This window comes from Solanum lycopersicum, chromosome 11 (genome assembly GCF_036512215.1).
Source record: "Solanum lycopersicum chromosome 11, SLM_r2.1".
Taxonomy (NCBI): Eukaryota; Viridiplantae; Streptophyta; class Magnoliopsida; order Solanales; family Solanaceae; genus Solanum; species Solanum lycopersicum.
Window position 1 is genome coordinate 3,227,834 of NC_090810.1, and position 12,743 is coordinate 3,240,576.

The window sequence follows — 12,743 nt, forward strand, 5'->3', positions numbered from 1 at the left end:
CAGGTATTACAGTATAATTATTATCGCGTTTGGTGATATAGAGAACTAATATGATGTTTGTGATTTGTAATTTAAGAATTGAAATAACTACTTATATGAATTATAAGCACATAACCGAATCTTGTATAATTAGTATCTATACAAAATAATTCTCTTCGTAACTAATTATTATATTATTAATATTATCAAACTATCTCGTATTGTTTTTAATATAAAAAATAACGTTTTATTTTTTTCGTAAATTTATCGAGATACTCATAAATTGATCCGAAGACGATTTTTCCAACATGTTAGGATCATAGGGATTCGAGCACGACTGTATTGATTTTTGGACTTATGCATCATGCCAAGTCAGCGTGGGTCCCACTGGGCCCCACAAATTGTCAAATCTTATTTTATTTTAAAAAATTAAAATAAATATAAGCTTATCACTATAATTGTGATATAGTTTTTAGTATCCAAAAATCGAATCGAAACAAATTAATTCAACTTTTCTTTGTTTGTATCAGTGTTACTTTTCAAAAGTTTGATTCTTTGTAGGAGTGGTGTTCAATATTTCGATTTGATTCAAATTTCGATTTTCAATTTTTATTTTAAAAAAGTGTATATTATATATCAAACTGTTTAGATTTTTTTAATTCGTGTTACTGTAATCTTTAATTAAAAGCGTATCTTTTTTTATTAGTCTATCTTTCTGTGATAATCATTCTTTATAATAATATTTATTATAGTAATTAAATTATTTTTAAAATTAATTTTTGTCATATTATACATTATATATTTTATAACAAAAATTACAGCGGACAATATAAATATTACTAATTTTTTTTTTTAAAAAAAAGTGGATCTAGAAATATAAATATACTGAAATATTTTAATATTACACCATTGGTAAGTCAAATTTTTTTTTAGAAATAATTAATAATAACAATTACGTATCGAAGCAACTTGGTTGTGTTGTCATATTACTGGTTTTACTGAGCCACAAATGCAGCTTTAAGTACAACTGGGCCCACTTTTATTCGTAGTCGTTATTTTTTGAACCGTTTTAGATAAATTTATTTTTATATAATAAATCGTAAATCACAGAGGAAATGTAAGTTATATTACCACATGTAATAATGAAAATCAAGGAAAAATATAATAAATAAAAGATTAATAAGAATATAAAGAAAACTATACAATTCTCCGTCACTTTTAATTTTCGATATTCATATATTCCTAAGTTTATGTACTCGATAAATTATAGAAATATTATACTTTATATAATTGTCTATTCTTAAAAATTTTTCGATCTACCTATACACATCGTCATTCCTACTTTGACTAACTTTATCATATATAATTCTTGGAGTAAACAGTTAACGCAAAAATATCTTCGTTCTTACTACTAATTCCAAAAAATACTCTTTATACTAACGATTTTTTAAAAAATCGTCAATATTTTATAAACCAAAAAATACGAATATTCTTCAAAAAGGGAAGGGAACAAAAAGACATATAACTCTATAGATAAAAGTTAAGTTTGATAATTTTATTGAGACCAATTAGAACTAGGTAGTGGTCGTTAGTTTTTTTGATTGGTGAAATAAGATAATAATTTCGAAAAAATTGTAGAGATTTATTTAATTCTAATTTTAAGCTCATTTTTTTGATATTCTTTTCAATTCTATCAATTTATTTGACAACTAAAGTTATCGAATTCATATTCATGTTGATTTTGACCTTTATTTTTTCCTTTCGAAATAATTGACCTAACCGACTTGAAACTTGATTTCATTATCATAGAAAGCCATATTAACTTAAAATTTGTTTTGTTTTTTTTCAAACGAATACTCTTCTTTTTATGGAGATAATTTCCGACTATTCTTTCGAGCTGATTTACTAATAATTTTTTCTATATAATTAAATATTTATTTGTGTTCACTCAAAATTAAACGAAATATATATCAATTAAATCAAAATTTTTCAAAAAAAAAAATATATTTATGTACAACACCTAAAATTCAAAGACATTCTGATATATTCTTACATATTTTAAATTTTAAACCACATTTTTTAACAAACCATTTTTATTTTTTTAAACTCATACTATATCAAATATCAAACATAAAAATTAAAATAATAAAAAATTATTTTATTTACTTATTTTACTTAAAAAATAAAAATAAAATAATCTCATCGAACGATCCAATAATACTATGAAAAAACCAAAACTTGGTCATGTGCAGTGCTGTCATTGGGAAATAAATAACTCATCTATAATTTGTGTCATCATCTTCTACTCATTATATATATATATATATATATATATATATATATATATTTATTTATTTATTTTCTCTCACAAAATATATATTTTCAAGAATATCATATATAGTAGTAAATCTCAGTGTCTACACAAAATTTTGAAAAAGCCAAAGTCTTTTGGAGATTTTTCAGCAAGAACAAGAAACACCCTTTGAGTAATCACAGCTAAAAGTAAGAATTTTTCTTCTTTTTTTTTTCTTCTAATAATTAGAAAGTTTTTTTCACTTTTTTTTCTTTGTTTATGAAAAAGGGATACTTTTGTTTCTTGAATTTGTCTTTGGAAAGTTGAAAATTTTCAATAAAAATCAAATCTTTGTCATCACCTTGACTTTTACTTTCATAATCTTTATTTTGGAGTAAAAAAGATTCTTGCTTTTTCAAATCTTGAACTTTCTTTGTTTATGGGGTGTCACTAATGTTGTTGATGTACAAATTTTTTACGTGTATGACTAACATGAAAGCTTTTTGTGTATATATATATATAGTATAGTTTTTCGATGAAAGGAAGGGGTTTTACACATTTTTCTTGTAAAGATTTTAGTTGAGGATTCATTTAGTTTCCATTTAGAGTTTGGTTTTGTATTTTTGAGGGGATTTTGTGTTTTTGCAGAGTTTTTTGAAGGATTGAAGAGAGACAGAAGATGAGGAATTCTGTCTCTGAGCATAGTTTTTACATAGAAAGTGATGAAGAGGATGATCATCAGGAGAAGCATTTGGTTAAATCTGAAAATGGAGATGGAAATGAGTCTGATTCTTCAAATTACTCTAATGATGATGATGATGATCATAATGATCGGCTCGAGAGCAAACCTAGCTCTTATAACCCTGCTTGGCCTCAGAGTTATAGGTATTCAAAAGATTTTCAATATCTTGAGTTGGAATAGATGTTTGAATCATTTGGTGTTATGTTGTTTATTGTGTTTCAGTTATCGCACTATATTGTTGTTGTTACTGTTCCTTTTCTGAATGCTCTGCACGGCTTTCCTTGTTAGTTGCTATGTTTTCTTCACTGTCGTTTGATTTGTTGTACTTGAGGCGAGGGTCCCATGAGGTAGAGGTAAGTTTTGCATACACGGGTATGTTGTTGTTGTTGATAGCGTAATGGGGTTTCCTTGTTAGTTGCTATGTTTTCTTCACTGTCGTTTGATTTGTTGTACTTGAGTCGAGGGTTCCATGAGGTAGAGATAAGGTTTGCATACACGCATATGTTGTTGTTGTAGTACTTTTTAATTTGTATAATATTAGTCTTACGTGGGCTTAGACGGAGCATTAATGATTCATATAATCAGCCTCAACTTGCTTGGTTTGAGTCATTGCAGTCGTTGTTTGGTAGCATGATGAGGTTTCTATGTTCATCGAATGATTCTTTTTAGGCATTATGAACTGTGTCGGAAGATGAATCTTTTGACGCATAATCTCATTGGGGTGCCATCATTGTTCGAGTTCTTGAATGATTTCTAGTTACATTTCGCTATCCTCCTGGTTCCTGTTTCACATTTCGTACCTCTTAATCTTTGCGGAACACTTCTTGTAGGCAATCTATGGACATATACAGTAGTGTTCCCTCACCAAGTCTTACCTTCCTTGGAACACCTTCGTTAACACGTTTAGGCAGCTCATTTCTTGCCTCATCACTCACAAGGAGACACACTCCTGAAGTGTTGCCCTCTCTTCATAAGCCTCTCATATCACAAGCAGAAGAGGATCAACCACCACAGCGGCGTAGCTCTCATACTTTACTGCCTCCTCTTCCATCAAGAAGATCTGCCATTAAGAAATTTCCTGATGAGAAATCGGTGGCACATGAATTACCAGTTTCCCGTCAAAGTTCCTATGGCCAAGGCGTCCTAAACGGTTTGTTCTCTCAACACAGTATAATGTAATCGATTGTACAGATATTTCATTGAAGATTTGTGAGGAACATATTTTTTTCATACAGGTATTAATGTTCTTTGTGGAGTAGGAATCCTTTCTACACCTTATGCTGTGAAAGAAGGTGGATGGGCAGGGCTTTCTATATTGTTCATCTTCGGTGTGCTTTCGTACTATACTGGCATTCTCCTGAGATACTGCTTAGACAGCCAACCAGGGCTTGAAACTTACCCGGATATTGGTCAGGCTGCATTCGGTACAGTTGGAAGAATTATCATATCGGTATGTTCTAATGATTAACAGTTGTCTTTGCACTTCAACCATAGTAACAAAAATCCGTATTTTCATTTTTTTGGCCGATGATCTCATGCCTGGTACATAAATAATGTCAAACTCTAGCTACATATTTGACAGTTAAAGCATAAGTATACAAGAATCACGGCCTTCCTGATACTGATTCTTTTCTTCTTTTGTGTATTTGTTGATGCAGATAATTTTGTACGTGGAGTTATATGTAAGTTTATGTTGCTTTCACGTTGTTTATAATATCCTTCGGCTTATTAGTTTCCAACATTGTGCCTAATCCTGGTATATGCTTCATTAACTTTGTCCTTCATTGCAGTCCTGTTGTGTTGAATACATAATTTTGGAGGGAGATAACCTATCGGCTTTATTTCCAAATGCACATTTGAATTTAGGAGGCTGCCAATTAGATGCACGGCATCTCTTTGCTTTGATAACCAGCTTAGCTGTTCTTCCTACCGTTTGGCTGCGAGACCTCACTGTTCTTAGTTACATATCAGGTTAGTAGCTAACTTCCTATTAGAAGATCTTCATCTCTGAAGTACCAATAAAACAAAACGTTGGACAACGAAAATTCTGAATTTGTATGCCTATAATTTTCAGCTGGAGGAGTTATTGCTTCTGTGATGGTTGTCATTTGCTTGTACTGGCTTGGTTTAGTCGATCACGTGGGCACTCAAAGCACAGAAACTGTTCTGAATCTTTCTAGTCTTCCTGTTGCTATTGGACTTTATGGATATTGTTACTCTGGGCATGCAGTGTTTCCCAATATATACACATCATTGGAGAAACGTAGCCAATTCCCTGCTGTCCTCTTTACCAGGTAAATATATACACACATCAAAACAACGCCAAGGTTGAGCTATATTAGAGCTTATCCGCGTCAACATTCTTGATTTCCTTAGATAACAAATCCTGCTTTTCTGATATGTTCATTGTGAATGTGGATGTGATATGGATGCAGTTTTGCTATTGTGACTGTGTTGTATGCTGGAGCAGCTGTGATGGGATACATGATGTTTGGGGACTCAGCTCAATCCCAGTTTACTCTAAACTTGCCAACAGATTTAGTTGCCTCCAAGATTGCTTTTTGGACCACGGTAAGTGAAACCTGATTAATCGAATTCTCTCCTTGATACAACCATTTGTAAACGTGATGACACTTCTTTTGCAGATCGTTAATCCATTCACAAAATATGCATTGACCATGGCCCCTGTGGCTATGAGTTTAGAGGAGTTGATACCATCGAACCACACCAAATCGCACATGTACAGTATCCTCATTAGAACAGCACTGGTTATGTCCACATTATTCGTGGCTCTCAAAATTCCATTTTTCGGTAAGTTAAACCTATCAATATTGCCTGAACAAACATTGTGTTCTTGCCCTCAAAAAGATATCAATCTGATCTACTGACTCTCCTGCAGCATTTGTGATGGCGTTGATCGGATCATTTTTCACCATGCTCGTTGTGAGTCCTTTATACCAGTTCCATGTTTTCGTTACATAGTTCGATTTTCTGTTTCCATTTATAGACTTGTACTGATATATGATCTTTTCTTATATTCCAGACACTGATTCTACCTTGTGCTTGCTTCTTGAGAATTTTGAAGGGAAAAATAAGCCCCATTCAGGTATGTTCGGTATGAAGGAAAATGTTTTCCTCCATACCAAACGCACCCTATATCTCAAACCATTTGTTTGTTTCGATAGTCAGTAGGTTCAAAATGAACGTGATCTTCATTACATATATGTATACGTTACTGAACCCGCCCTAAATCCGTCTTGTTTTAATGCAGGTAGTAACATGTATACTTATCATCATAATAGGCAGCATATCAGCAGTTATTGGATCTTACTCAGCTCTCTCCAAAATCATCCACAGTTTATGAGTGAAGAAAATTGGCAATACAAACACAATGGCCATCATAGATGTTTTCAAGTCTTAGATTTAACAAAATTTCATTTTCTCAGTGTGTTCTGCTATTAATCTCAGGCTTGTGATGTTTTCAAGTCCTTTAGAGAAAAAAAAAAAACCTTTTATGTCATATTGATTGCATGTTACTTAAAGCATATGGCTATATATAGATTGCTTCATTTTCTATTTACTCGAACGTCTTTCGAAAACAGTCTCTCTCTGCCTCTTCAAGGCACCCAACTAAACATTTCAAACTCATTGATATTATATCTCGTGAAAACTCGATAATGATGTGACATAAATTTTGAAGATGTCATCTCATTATACGTAAAAACAATTGGATTACTACAAAAATTATACCTATATATGTGAGTTCTCCTTTTCTATTCATAGTTTTAGGGTTCTAATCGAGCCTCGATATATATATATATTTCATGAGATTTAAAGGTTTAAATTTTAGTAATTTTACTCTCATTTGTCCTAGTCTTGACTCTTGATGGAGACAAAATTACCTGATATCTATAGCTAGTGGAAGGTGACACATACCCCATAAATTTAGTAGGACGTAACACATATAGCAACTTTCGAGACTCGATATATTTCATGATTCAAATTTTTCCATCTGTCCTAGTCTTGATAGACAAAATTACTTTATATATTGCTAGTGAGACGTAACACATACCGCATAAAATTAGTGAAATGTAACGTATACTTTATAAAATTTATCGAGATGCGTATACCACATAAACTAACTCGGACACCACAATAATATTAGTCTTTCACCAAAAAAACCAATATTTTTTTTTTGTCATTTTTCTCTATGCCCCAAACAACCACTACAAGAGCCGTCAACGCTGTATAGCTTTATCGAACAGTAAAGTAATGTCTAGCTCAACACAATTTTCTCCAGTTATTCAACAGTTATTCGCAAGAAAATCGAACCCATCGTCCATTTCAGCTTTTAAAGCTTCAAAATTGGTACTTTTAGTACCAATTTCCCTAAATTGTTCAAGAATTCACTTGGATTTTAAGGTGAGAGTTCAGGTTTTGGAAAATCATGATGGAGAAAGTTCTGTACAAGATCTTGATGATTCACCTGCTTCGATTGAGCTACAACACATTTCTGATGAACCCCAATTTGATCGAGTTATAGCTGAAGCACAACAGCTTGATGAATCTATTGTGATTCTATGGTGCGTTTTTGTGTTTTTCTTGTTGGAATGTGTTGAATAATCAAAAGGGTCATCTTTAAATTGGATATAGAGAAAAGGGGTGTATAAAGTTGTGTTTTTTTTTAGCTGGTTTATGATTTTTCACTCTATTAGTAGTAGTTGTAGTATTGCTCTGTTAATTTCTTGGTACTACTGTTCAGAATGATTGTTCATGCTTTCTATATGATTTGAACTGTTTTTTCTCGAGCCGAGTGTATTGGGAACAGTCTCTTTACCTTTTCTAGATAGCGGTAAGGTTTGCATATATATACTTCTCCAAGCCCCACTTTGTGGTTGTTGGTTTATGATTTGTCAGTTGTCTTCTGTACCAAAGAATGGGAAATGGTATGTTTATTTTGTTGTTATTTGGTTTTATGCCATCTTATATTGATAAAACAGTGAGTACAGCTGAATGGCTCGAGCATAAGAGTGATTCGATGAGATCTCTATAAATGGGTCCCTCTATTATGAGATGTCTACTTCCTCTAGGTTGATATGAATTGTGTAACTAGCTTAGTGGATCAGTTCCTAGTGTAACGAGCTTAATGGACCAGTTCTTAGTGTAACGAACTTATCCGATCAGTTCCTAGTTCCTAATTTAATGAGCTTAACGGACCAGTTCCTAGTGTAACGAGGTTCACGGATCAGTTCCTAGTTTAACGAGCTTAATGGATAAGTTCCTAGTCTGATGAGCTTAACATATAGTTGCGAGTGTAACGAGCTTAACAAATCAGTTCCTAGTGTAACTAACTTAACAAATCAGTTCCAAGTGTAACGAGCCTAACAGATCAGTTCCTAGTGTAACAAGTGATCATGTCTAATATATTTAGTAAGATGAGGTAATCCAGAGTGTTAACAATCATTTCCTAGTGTAATGAGCTTAATGAATCAGTTCCTAGTATAACGAGCTTAACGGACCAGTTACTAGTGTATCGAGATTAACAGATCAATTCCTAATTAACGAAGCAGTTCCTAGTGTAACAAGCTTATTGATAATGTCTATATATTATAGTAAGTAAGATGAGGTAATCCATAGTGTTAGCAATAAGTTTACATGTATGCCTTGTTTGGCTCATTTACAGTGATTGCAGTGTGTAGTCACTAGGCCCACTAGAAAAAGATAAACTCATTAGGAAGTGCTGACATCTAGAAAGCATATAGGAAAATACCAATTATTGGTAGCGACTTAGTTCTGATTATGTTTTATATGCAGATGCAAGAGTTTCTTGTAAGGTTACTTGTTTGAAATTTAGTGCCAATGTTCTTTCCTAGGAAGTCATTTGATTTGCCATCTCCATGTGTCTCTTGATTTTAATTTAATTGTCCTCTAATTGTTCATATGGTTATCATTTAATCTGATTAGATGACGGCTCTTGTTTCCTAGTGGATCATTTTACCATGACCTAAAAGATAGAAGCTGAAGTTCTTTAGGTTATCTCGTGGATGAGCTTATGGGATGACACTGGGTTGCTGTTGTTGTAATATGGTGTTTAGTTGATGTATATAGCTCTTTGAATCTGCAGGATGGCAAACTGGTGCCGCAAATGCATATACTTGAAACCAAAATTGGAAAAACTGGCTGCTGACTACTTCCCAAGGTTGTGCTCTCATGCATTTCCCTTCAGATATAGCACATTGCAATAAAAAGCTTTACACCTTAAGTGTCTACTTTTGTTGCACTTACTATTGATTCATTTAGGATTTGCAAGCAGCATTTGTGATACTCTCTGATCAACTTCCGCACTACTCTTCAAACTTTTCTATATCTGTCAGAGATATTTCAAAACTTTAGATTCTTGTGAAATTTCTTTGTTTAGAGACGACTCGTATCTCATAAGCATTTTGAGAAGGGTTAGGTACTCTGAATTTTGTAGTTCTTTATTTACCTCCTGAAAGACCCAATAATAGATTGGTGAACAGTTCTTATGTATGGGGAAGACAGTCCAGGAGCTCTCTGATTAACAGACGAGACCTTTTGGCATAATATTAGAATTAGTCCCCGTGATTTAGATAGCAGGGAAGGTTTGAGTACACTAAAATTGCTTGAGTTCATAAACTGGATTAGATGGTTGCTGTTACTCCTGAAAGTAGATTACAAAAATCAATTTATAACTATAGATTGCAGCAGGAAGTTGCTTGAGTACTTAGGAATGCATTGTTACATCAATTGCTTGAGCACGAAGAGTTTTAGTTGAATTTGGGTACTGATCCAAATCTTTTACCATCTTAATGTCCCAGAACACGCTTTTACTCTGTTGATGTCAATAATGTTCCACACAAGCTTGTGGTTCGCGCTGGAGTAACTGTAAGGGTTTCTTTCTCCCAACACCTTCCATATGTTTAATGTCTTTTTGCTATATGATTGTTAACTGCTAAACATGTAAAACTTATAAAATTATCTCAAGCACGTGAGACTATTGTAACACCATCTTTGCAACATCCTCTGATGAAAACATAAAAATTCGTATTCCTTTCCAGACTTGTCAATGATAGGTAAACCAATCCTATAATAATTTTTCTTTAAGTAACAGTAGGGTCAAGCCAACTTGCATGCACTTCAATTAATCCAACGACTGGTGCATTGTATCCGATCAGTACATGCTATCTGTCAGGTCGGATACCTAACCTGATATTCTTTTCTGTAAGTAGATAAAATTGCAGTATAATTGCATAGGAGGTAGATAGGTTACCCGCACAATAGATGCGGTACTTTTGTTTTTGTAAATAGGTAGTATGAATTGATGCAGACAATGGCTAGAGAATTATAATTAGGATGATGCGGCATGGGTGCCTCTGAAAGTTTAAGAAGTGTGTTTAGAAAATATCAGGCGTGCTGCACTAAGGCTGTGCCTAGTGAACAATGAAGTGTATTAAGAATCACGAGTTCTCAGGTTCAAATACGCCAGCAGAGACCAAAACTCTGTAGGTGATTCTTCCCATTTGTCTTAGCCTTGTCTAGATGGACAGAGTTATCTGGACACCACGGTCATTAAAAAAATGTTGGACATGCACATGATTTCCGAAGTATAGCTTTATCCCTTGGTCGTTTAAGTAGGCCTTTCATTTTCGGGCCATCCGGCAGAGCATGAAAGATGATTTCACCCCATAATAAACATTAACTTCATATGTACAGCTAGCATGCAACAGTCATACAATGCACAAGTCCTTTACTTGCTAAAAGACGTGTTGCTACTTGAAACACTCTTTTTCTTTCATAAAGTGCTGCTGTTCTTTCATTCGTAGAGAGTAATATTGTTCTTATTTGATTAGTTAAAGGAAATTTTGTCGTTTGAATTATTGATAATACATTTAATGATGATAAATTCTACTTTTCATGTGTCCAAATACGTGTGGTGACGAAACCTAAACAGAAAATGCCGACCATACAGGTAACAAGCACTACCTACTTAGCTTCTCGATAGCTAATTCTGCTCTTATCTGGTTTTAGCTTCTATGCTTTTACTCTTTTCATGGTAAAAACATAGTGTAAATGTGATTTCTCTGTAGTTATGGAGGGATGGGAAGAAACAAGCGGAAGTAATTGGCGGCCACAAAGCATATGTAGTCGTTAGTGAGGTACGCGATATGATTGAAAATGAAGATAATTTGTGACTTGAAGACATATCCTATACTTCCATTAGAATCCATTTTCCCAGTTTTGTTCTGGTTCATATCCTATATACATTTACTTCAGATGTACTTTTGAAAAGGTAAAATATACACACAGATTGATTTTGTTTTATTTTTTTGAAACACTCAAAGAGGAAAATGTTTATTTCTTTTTCTGTATCCTGTACATTTATCGAAAACAGCAGGTCCTCAAATGTCCATTTATGATATGTACTAATTATTGTTTCTTTTCTCCATTGTTTTCGGCATGACTTATTCAGTACTGTATTTCCTTGTCGTACTTTTTCTTATTACTTGGACCGAGGATCCGTTGAAAAACAAACTTTCAACCTTCATAAAGTAGGAGTAAGGCTGGATGAACTTTTTATTATATGTACTAATTATAGTTCTTTTCGGCATGACTTATTCAGTACTGTATTTCCTTGTGGTACTTTTTTTTTTATTACTTGGACCGATGGTCCGTTGAAAACAACCTATCAACCTTCATAAAGTAGGAGTAAGAGTGGATGAACTTCGTGGATAACAAACGAGTGAGGTTGAGACTGACAGTGACAATTAGGGTTTGTAGATACACAAATATATGTAATATGTGTATATCGCGAAATTACGTAATTTTTCCATGTTCTGTAATTATTTAAAAGTATCAGTATAAAAAGTAACAAGGGAGTAAAATTAGCTATTAAAAGTAATTTCCCATAAAAAGATGGAAATTTTGTATAGTGTTATTTGTACTTAGATTTACAAAACATAGTGAATTTTGCTTAATTACAAAATTTATCAGATTACATTGTATCTACACATATAATAATGGTAAAATGTACATAATAAGTGTATTCATATGTATACGATATTTTTATAGCAAAATACATTATGTTTACGCGCATAACAATAGTAAAATATATTATATTCATGCGTATATAATATCTGTTTAATTATATATCATTATGGATAATAAATATATTTACACATATCTATTATAAAATTTCAAATTGTCATTATATATATTATGTAAATTTTAAAAAATTATTGATGTTTCGAATAAAAATACATGGCCTTAATTTGTTGTGTCACATCATTTTTCCTAATTGATCCTTTTAAAAGAGGCCTAGTGATTTGTAACGAATTTCATGTCCTTCTTCGTAAATGAGAATTGATGAATTAAGGAAAAAGTAGTTTCATTCTGATGTTTTGTTCGAAGCAAATTTCATTTTTCGATAAAAAGAAAAAATTGTAATTCCGAACCAAAAGGTGATCGTCTCAATCCAAACCAACTTATCTATCAAGAACTGAAACATTAAGAAGATAGCATGTCGAACTAAAATGTCCTTAATTAAAGAAGTGAAAATTCTTTTGACCGTTATACGCAGACCAAACATAATCAACTGAAGTTTTTAACTCATATTTGGATTTGGTTCTCAAATACAAATATATCAAAAAATTTCTTTTTAATTGAGCTATAACACTTTATAACGATTTCTCAGCGAAAAAGTTCAATAAA

The 12,743-nt window shown here is 32.7% G+C and overlaps 2 protein-coding genes across 2 annotated transcripts; both read left to right on the forward strand.

Annotated features, from left to right (window-relative positions):
• Positions 1-2,298: 2,298 nt before the first annotated feature.
• LOC101245417 (amino acid transporter AVT1C) lies at positions 2,299-6,594 on the forward strand. Its single transcript, XM_004250012.5, has 12 exons — positions 2,299-2,481; positions 2,921-3,157; positions 3,845-4,164; positions 4,250-4,464; positions 4,673-4,696; positions 4,805-4,985; positions 5,089-5,308; positions 5,450-5,585; positions 5,660-5,825; positions 5,914-5,957; positions 6,058-6,120; positions 6,286-6,594. Exons 2-12 carry the CDS (start codon positions 2,952-2,954, stop codon positions 6,376-6,378), a joined length of 1,668 nt encoding a protein of 555 aa, XP_004250060.1. The 5' UTR covers positions 2,299-2,481; positions 2,921-2,951; the 3' UTR covers positions 6,379-6,594.
• A 588-nt stretch (positions 6,595-7,182) lies between these two features.
• Positions 7,183-11,479, forward strand: LOC101245714 (thioredoxin-like 3-2, chloroplastic). Its single transcript, XM_004250013.5, has 5 exons — positions 7,183-7,597; positions 9,139-9,213; positions 9,854-9,920; positions 10,987-11,004; positions 11,123-11,479. The coding sequence occupies exons 1-5, from the start codon at positions 7,287-7,289 to the stop codon at positions 11,225-11,227; spliced, it is 576 nt and encodes a 191-aa protein (XP_004250061.1). The 5' UTR covers positions 7,183-7,286; the 3' UTR covers positions 11,228-11,479.
• The last annotated feature ends 1,264 nt before the right edge of the window (positions 11,480-12,743 follow it).

Excerpts from the sequence above, each read along its gene's own strand:
- LOC101245417 (XM_004250012.5), top strand. The coding sequence starts at position 2,952 with ATGAGGAATTCTGTCTCTGAGCATAGTTTTTACATAGAAAGTGATGAA. Across the intron at positions 3,158-3,844 it reads GCTTGGCCTCAGAGTTATAG|GCAATCTATGGACATATACA; the intron begins GTATTCAAAAGA and ends CACTTCTTGTAG. Across the intron at positions 5,958-6,057 it reads CATTTTTCACCATGCTCGTT|ACACTGATTCTACCTTGTGC; the intron begins GTGAGTCCTTTA and ends CTTATATTCCAG.
- LOC101245714 (XM_004250013.5), top strand. The coding sequence starts at position 7,287 with ATGTCTAGCTCAACACAATTTTCTCCAGTTATTCAACAGTTATTCGCA. Across the intron at positions 7,598-9,138 it reads GAATCTATTGTGATTCTATG|GATGGCAAACTGGTGCCGCA; the intron begins GTGCGTTTTTGT and ends TTGAATCTGCAG. Across the intron at positions 9,214-9,853 it reads GCTGCTGACTACTTCCCAAG|AACACGCTTTTACTCTGTTG; the intron begins GTTGTGCTCTCA and ends TTAATGTCCCAG.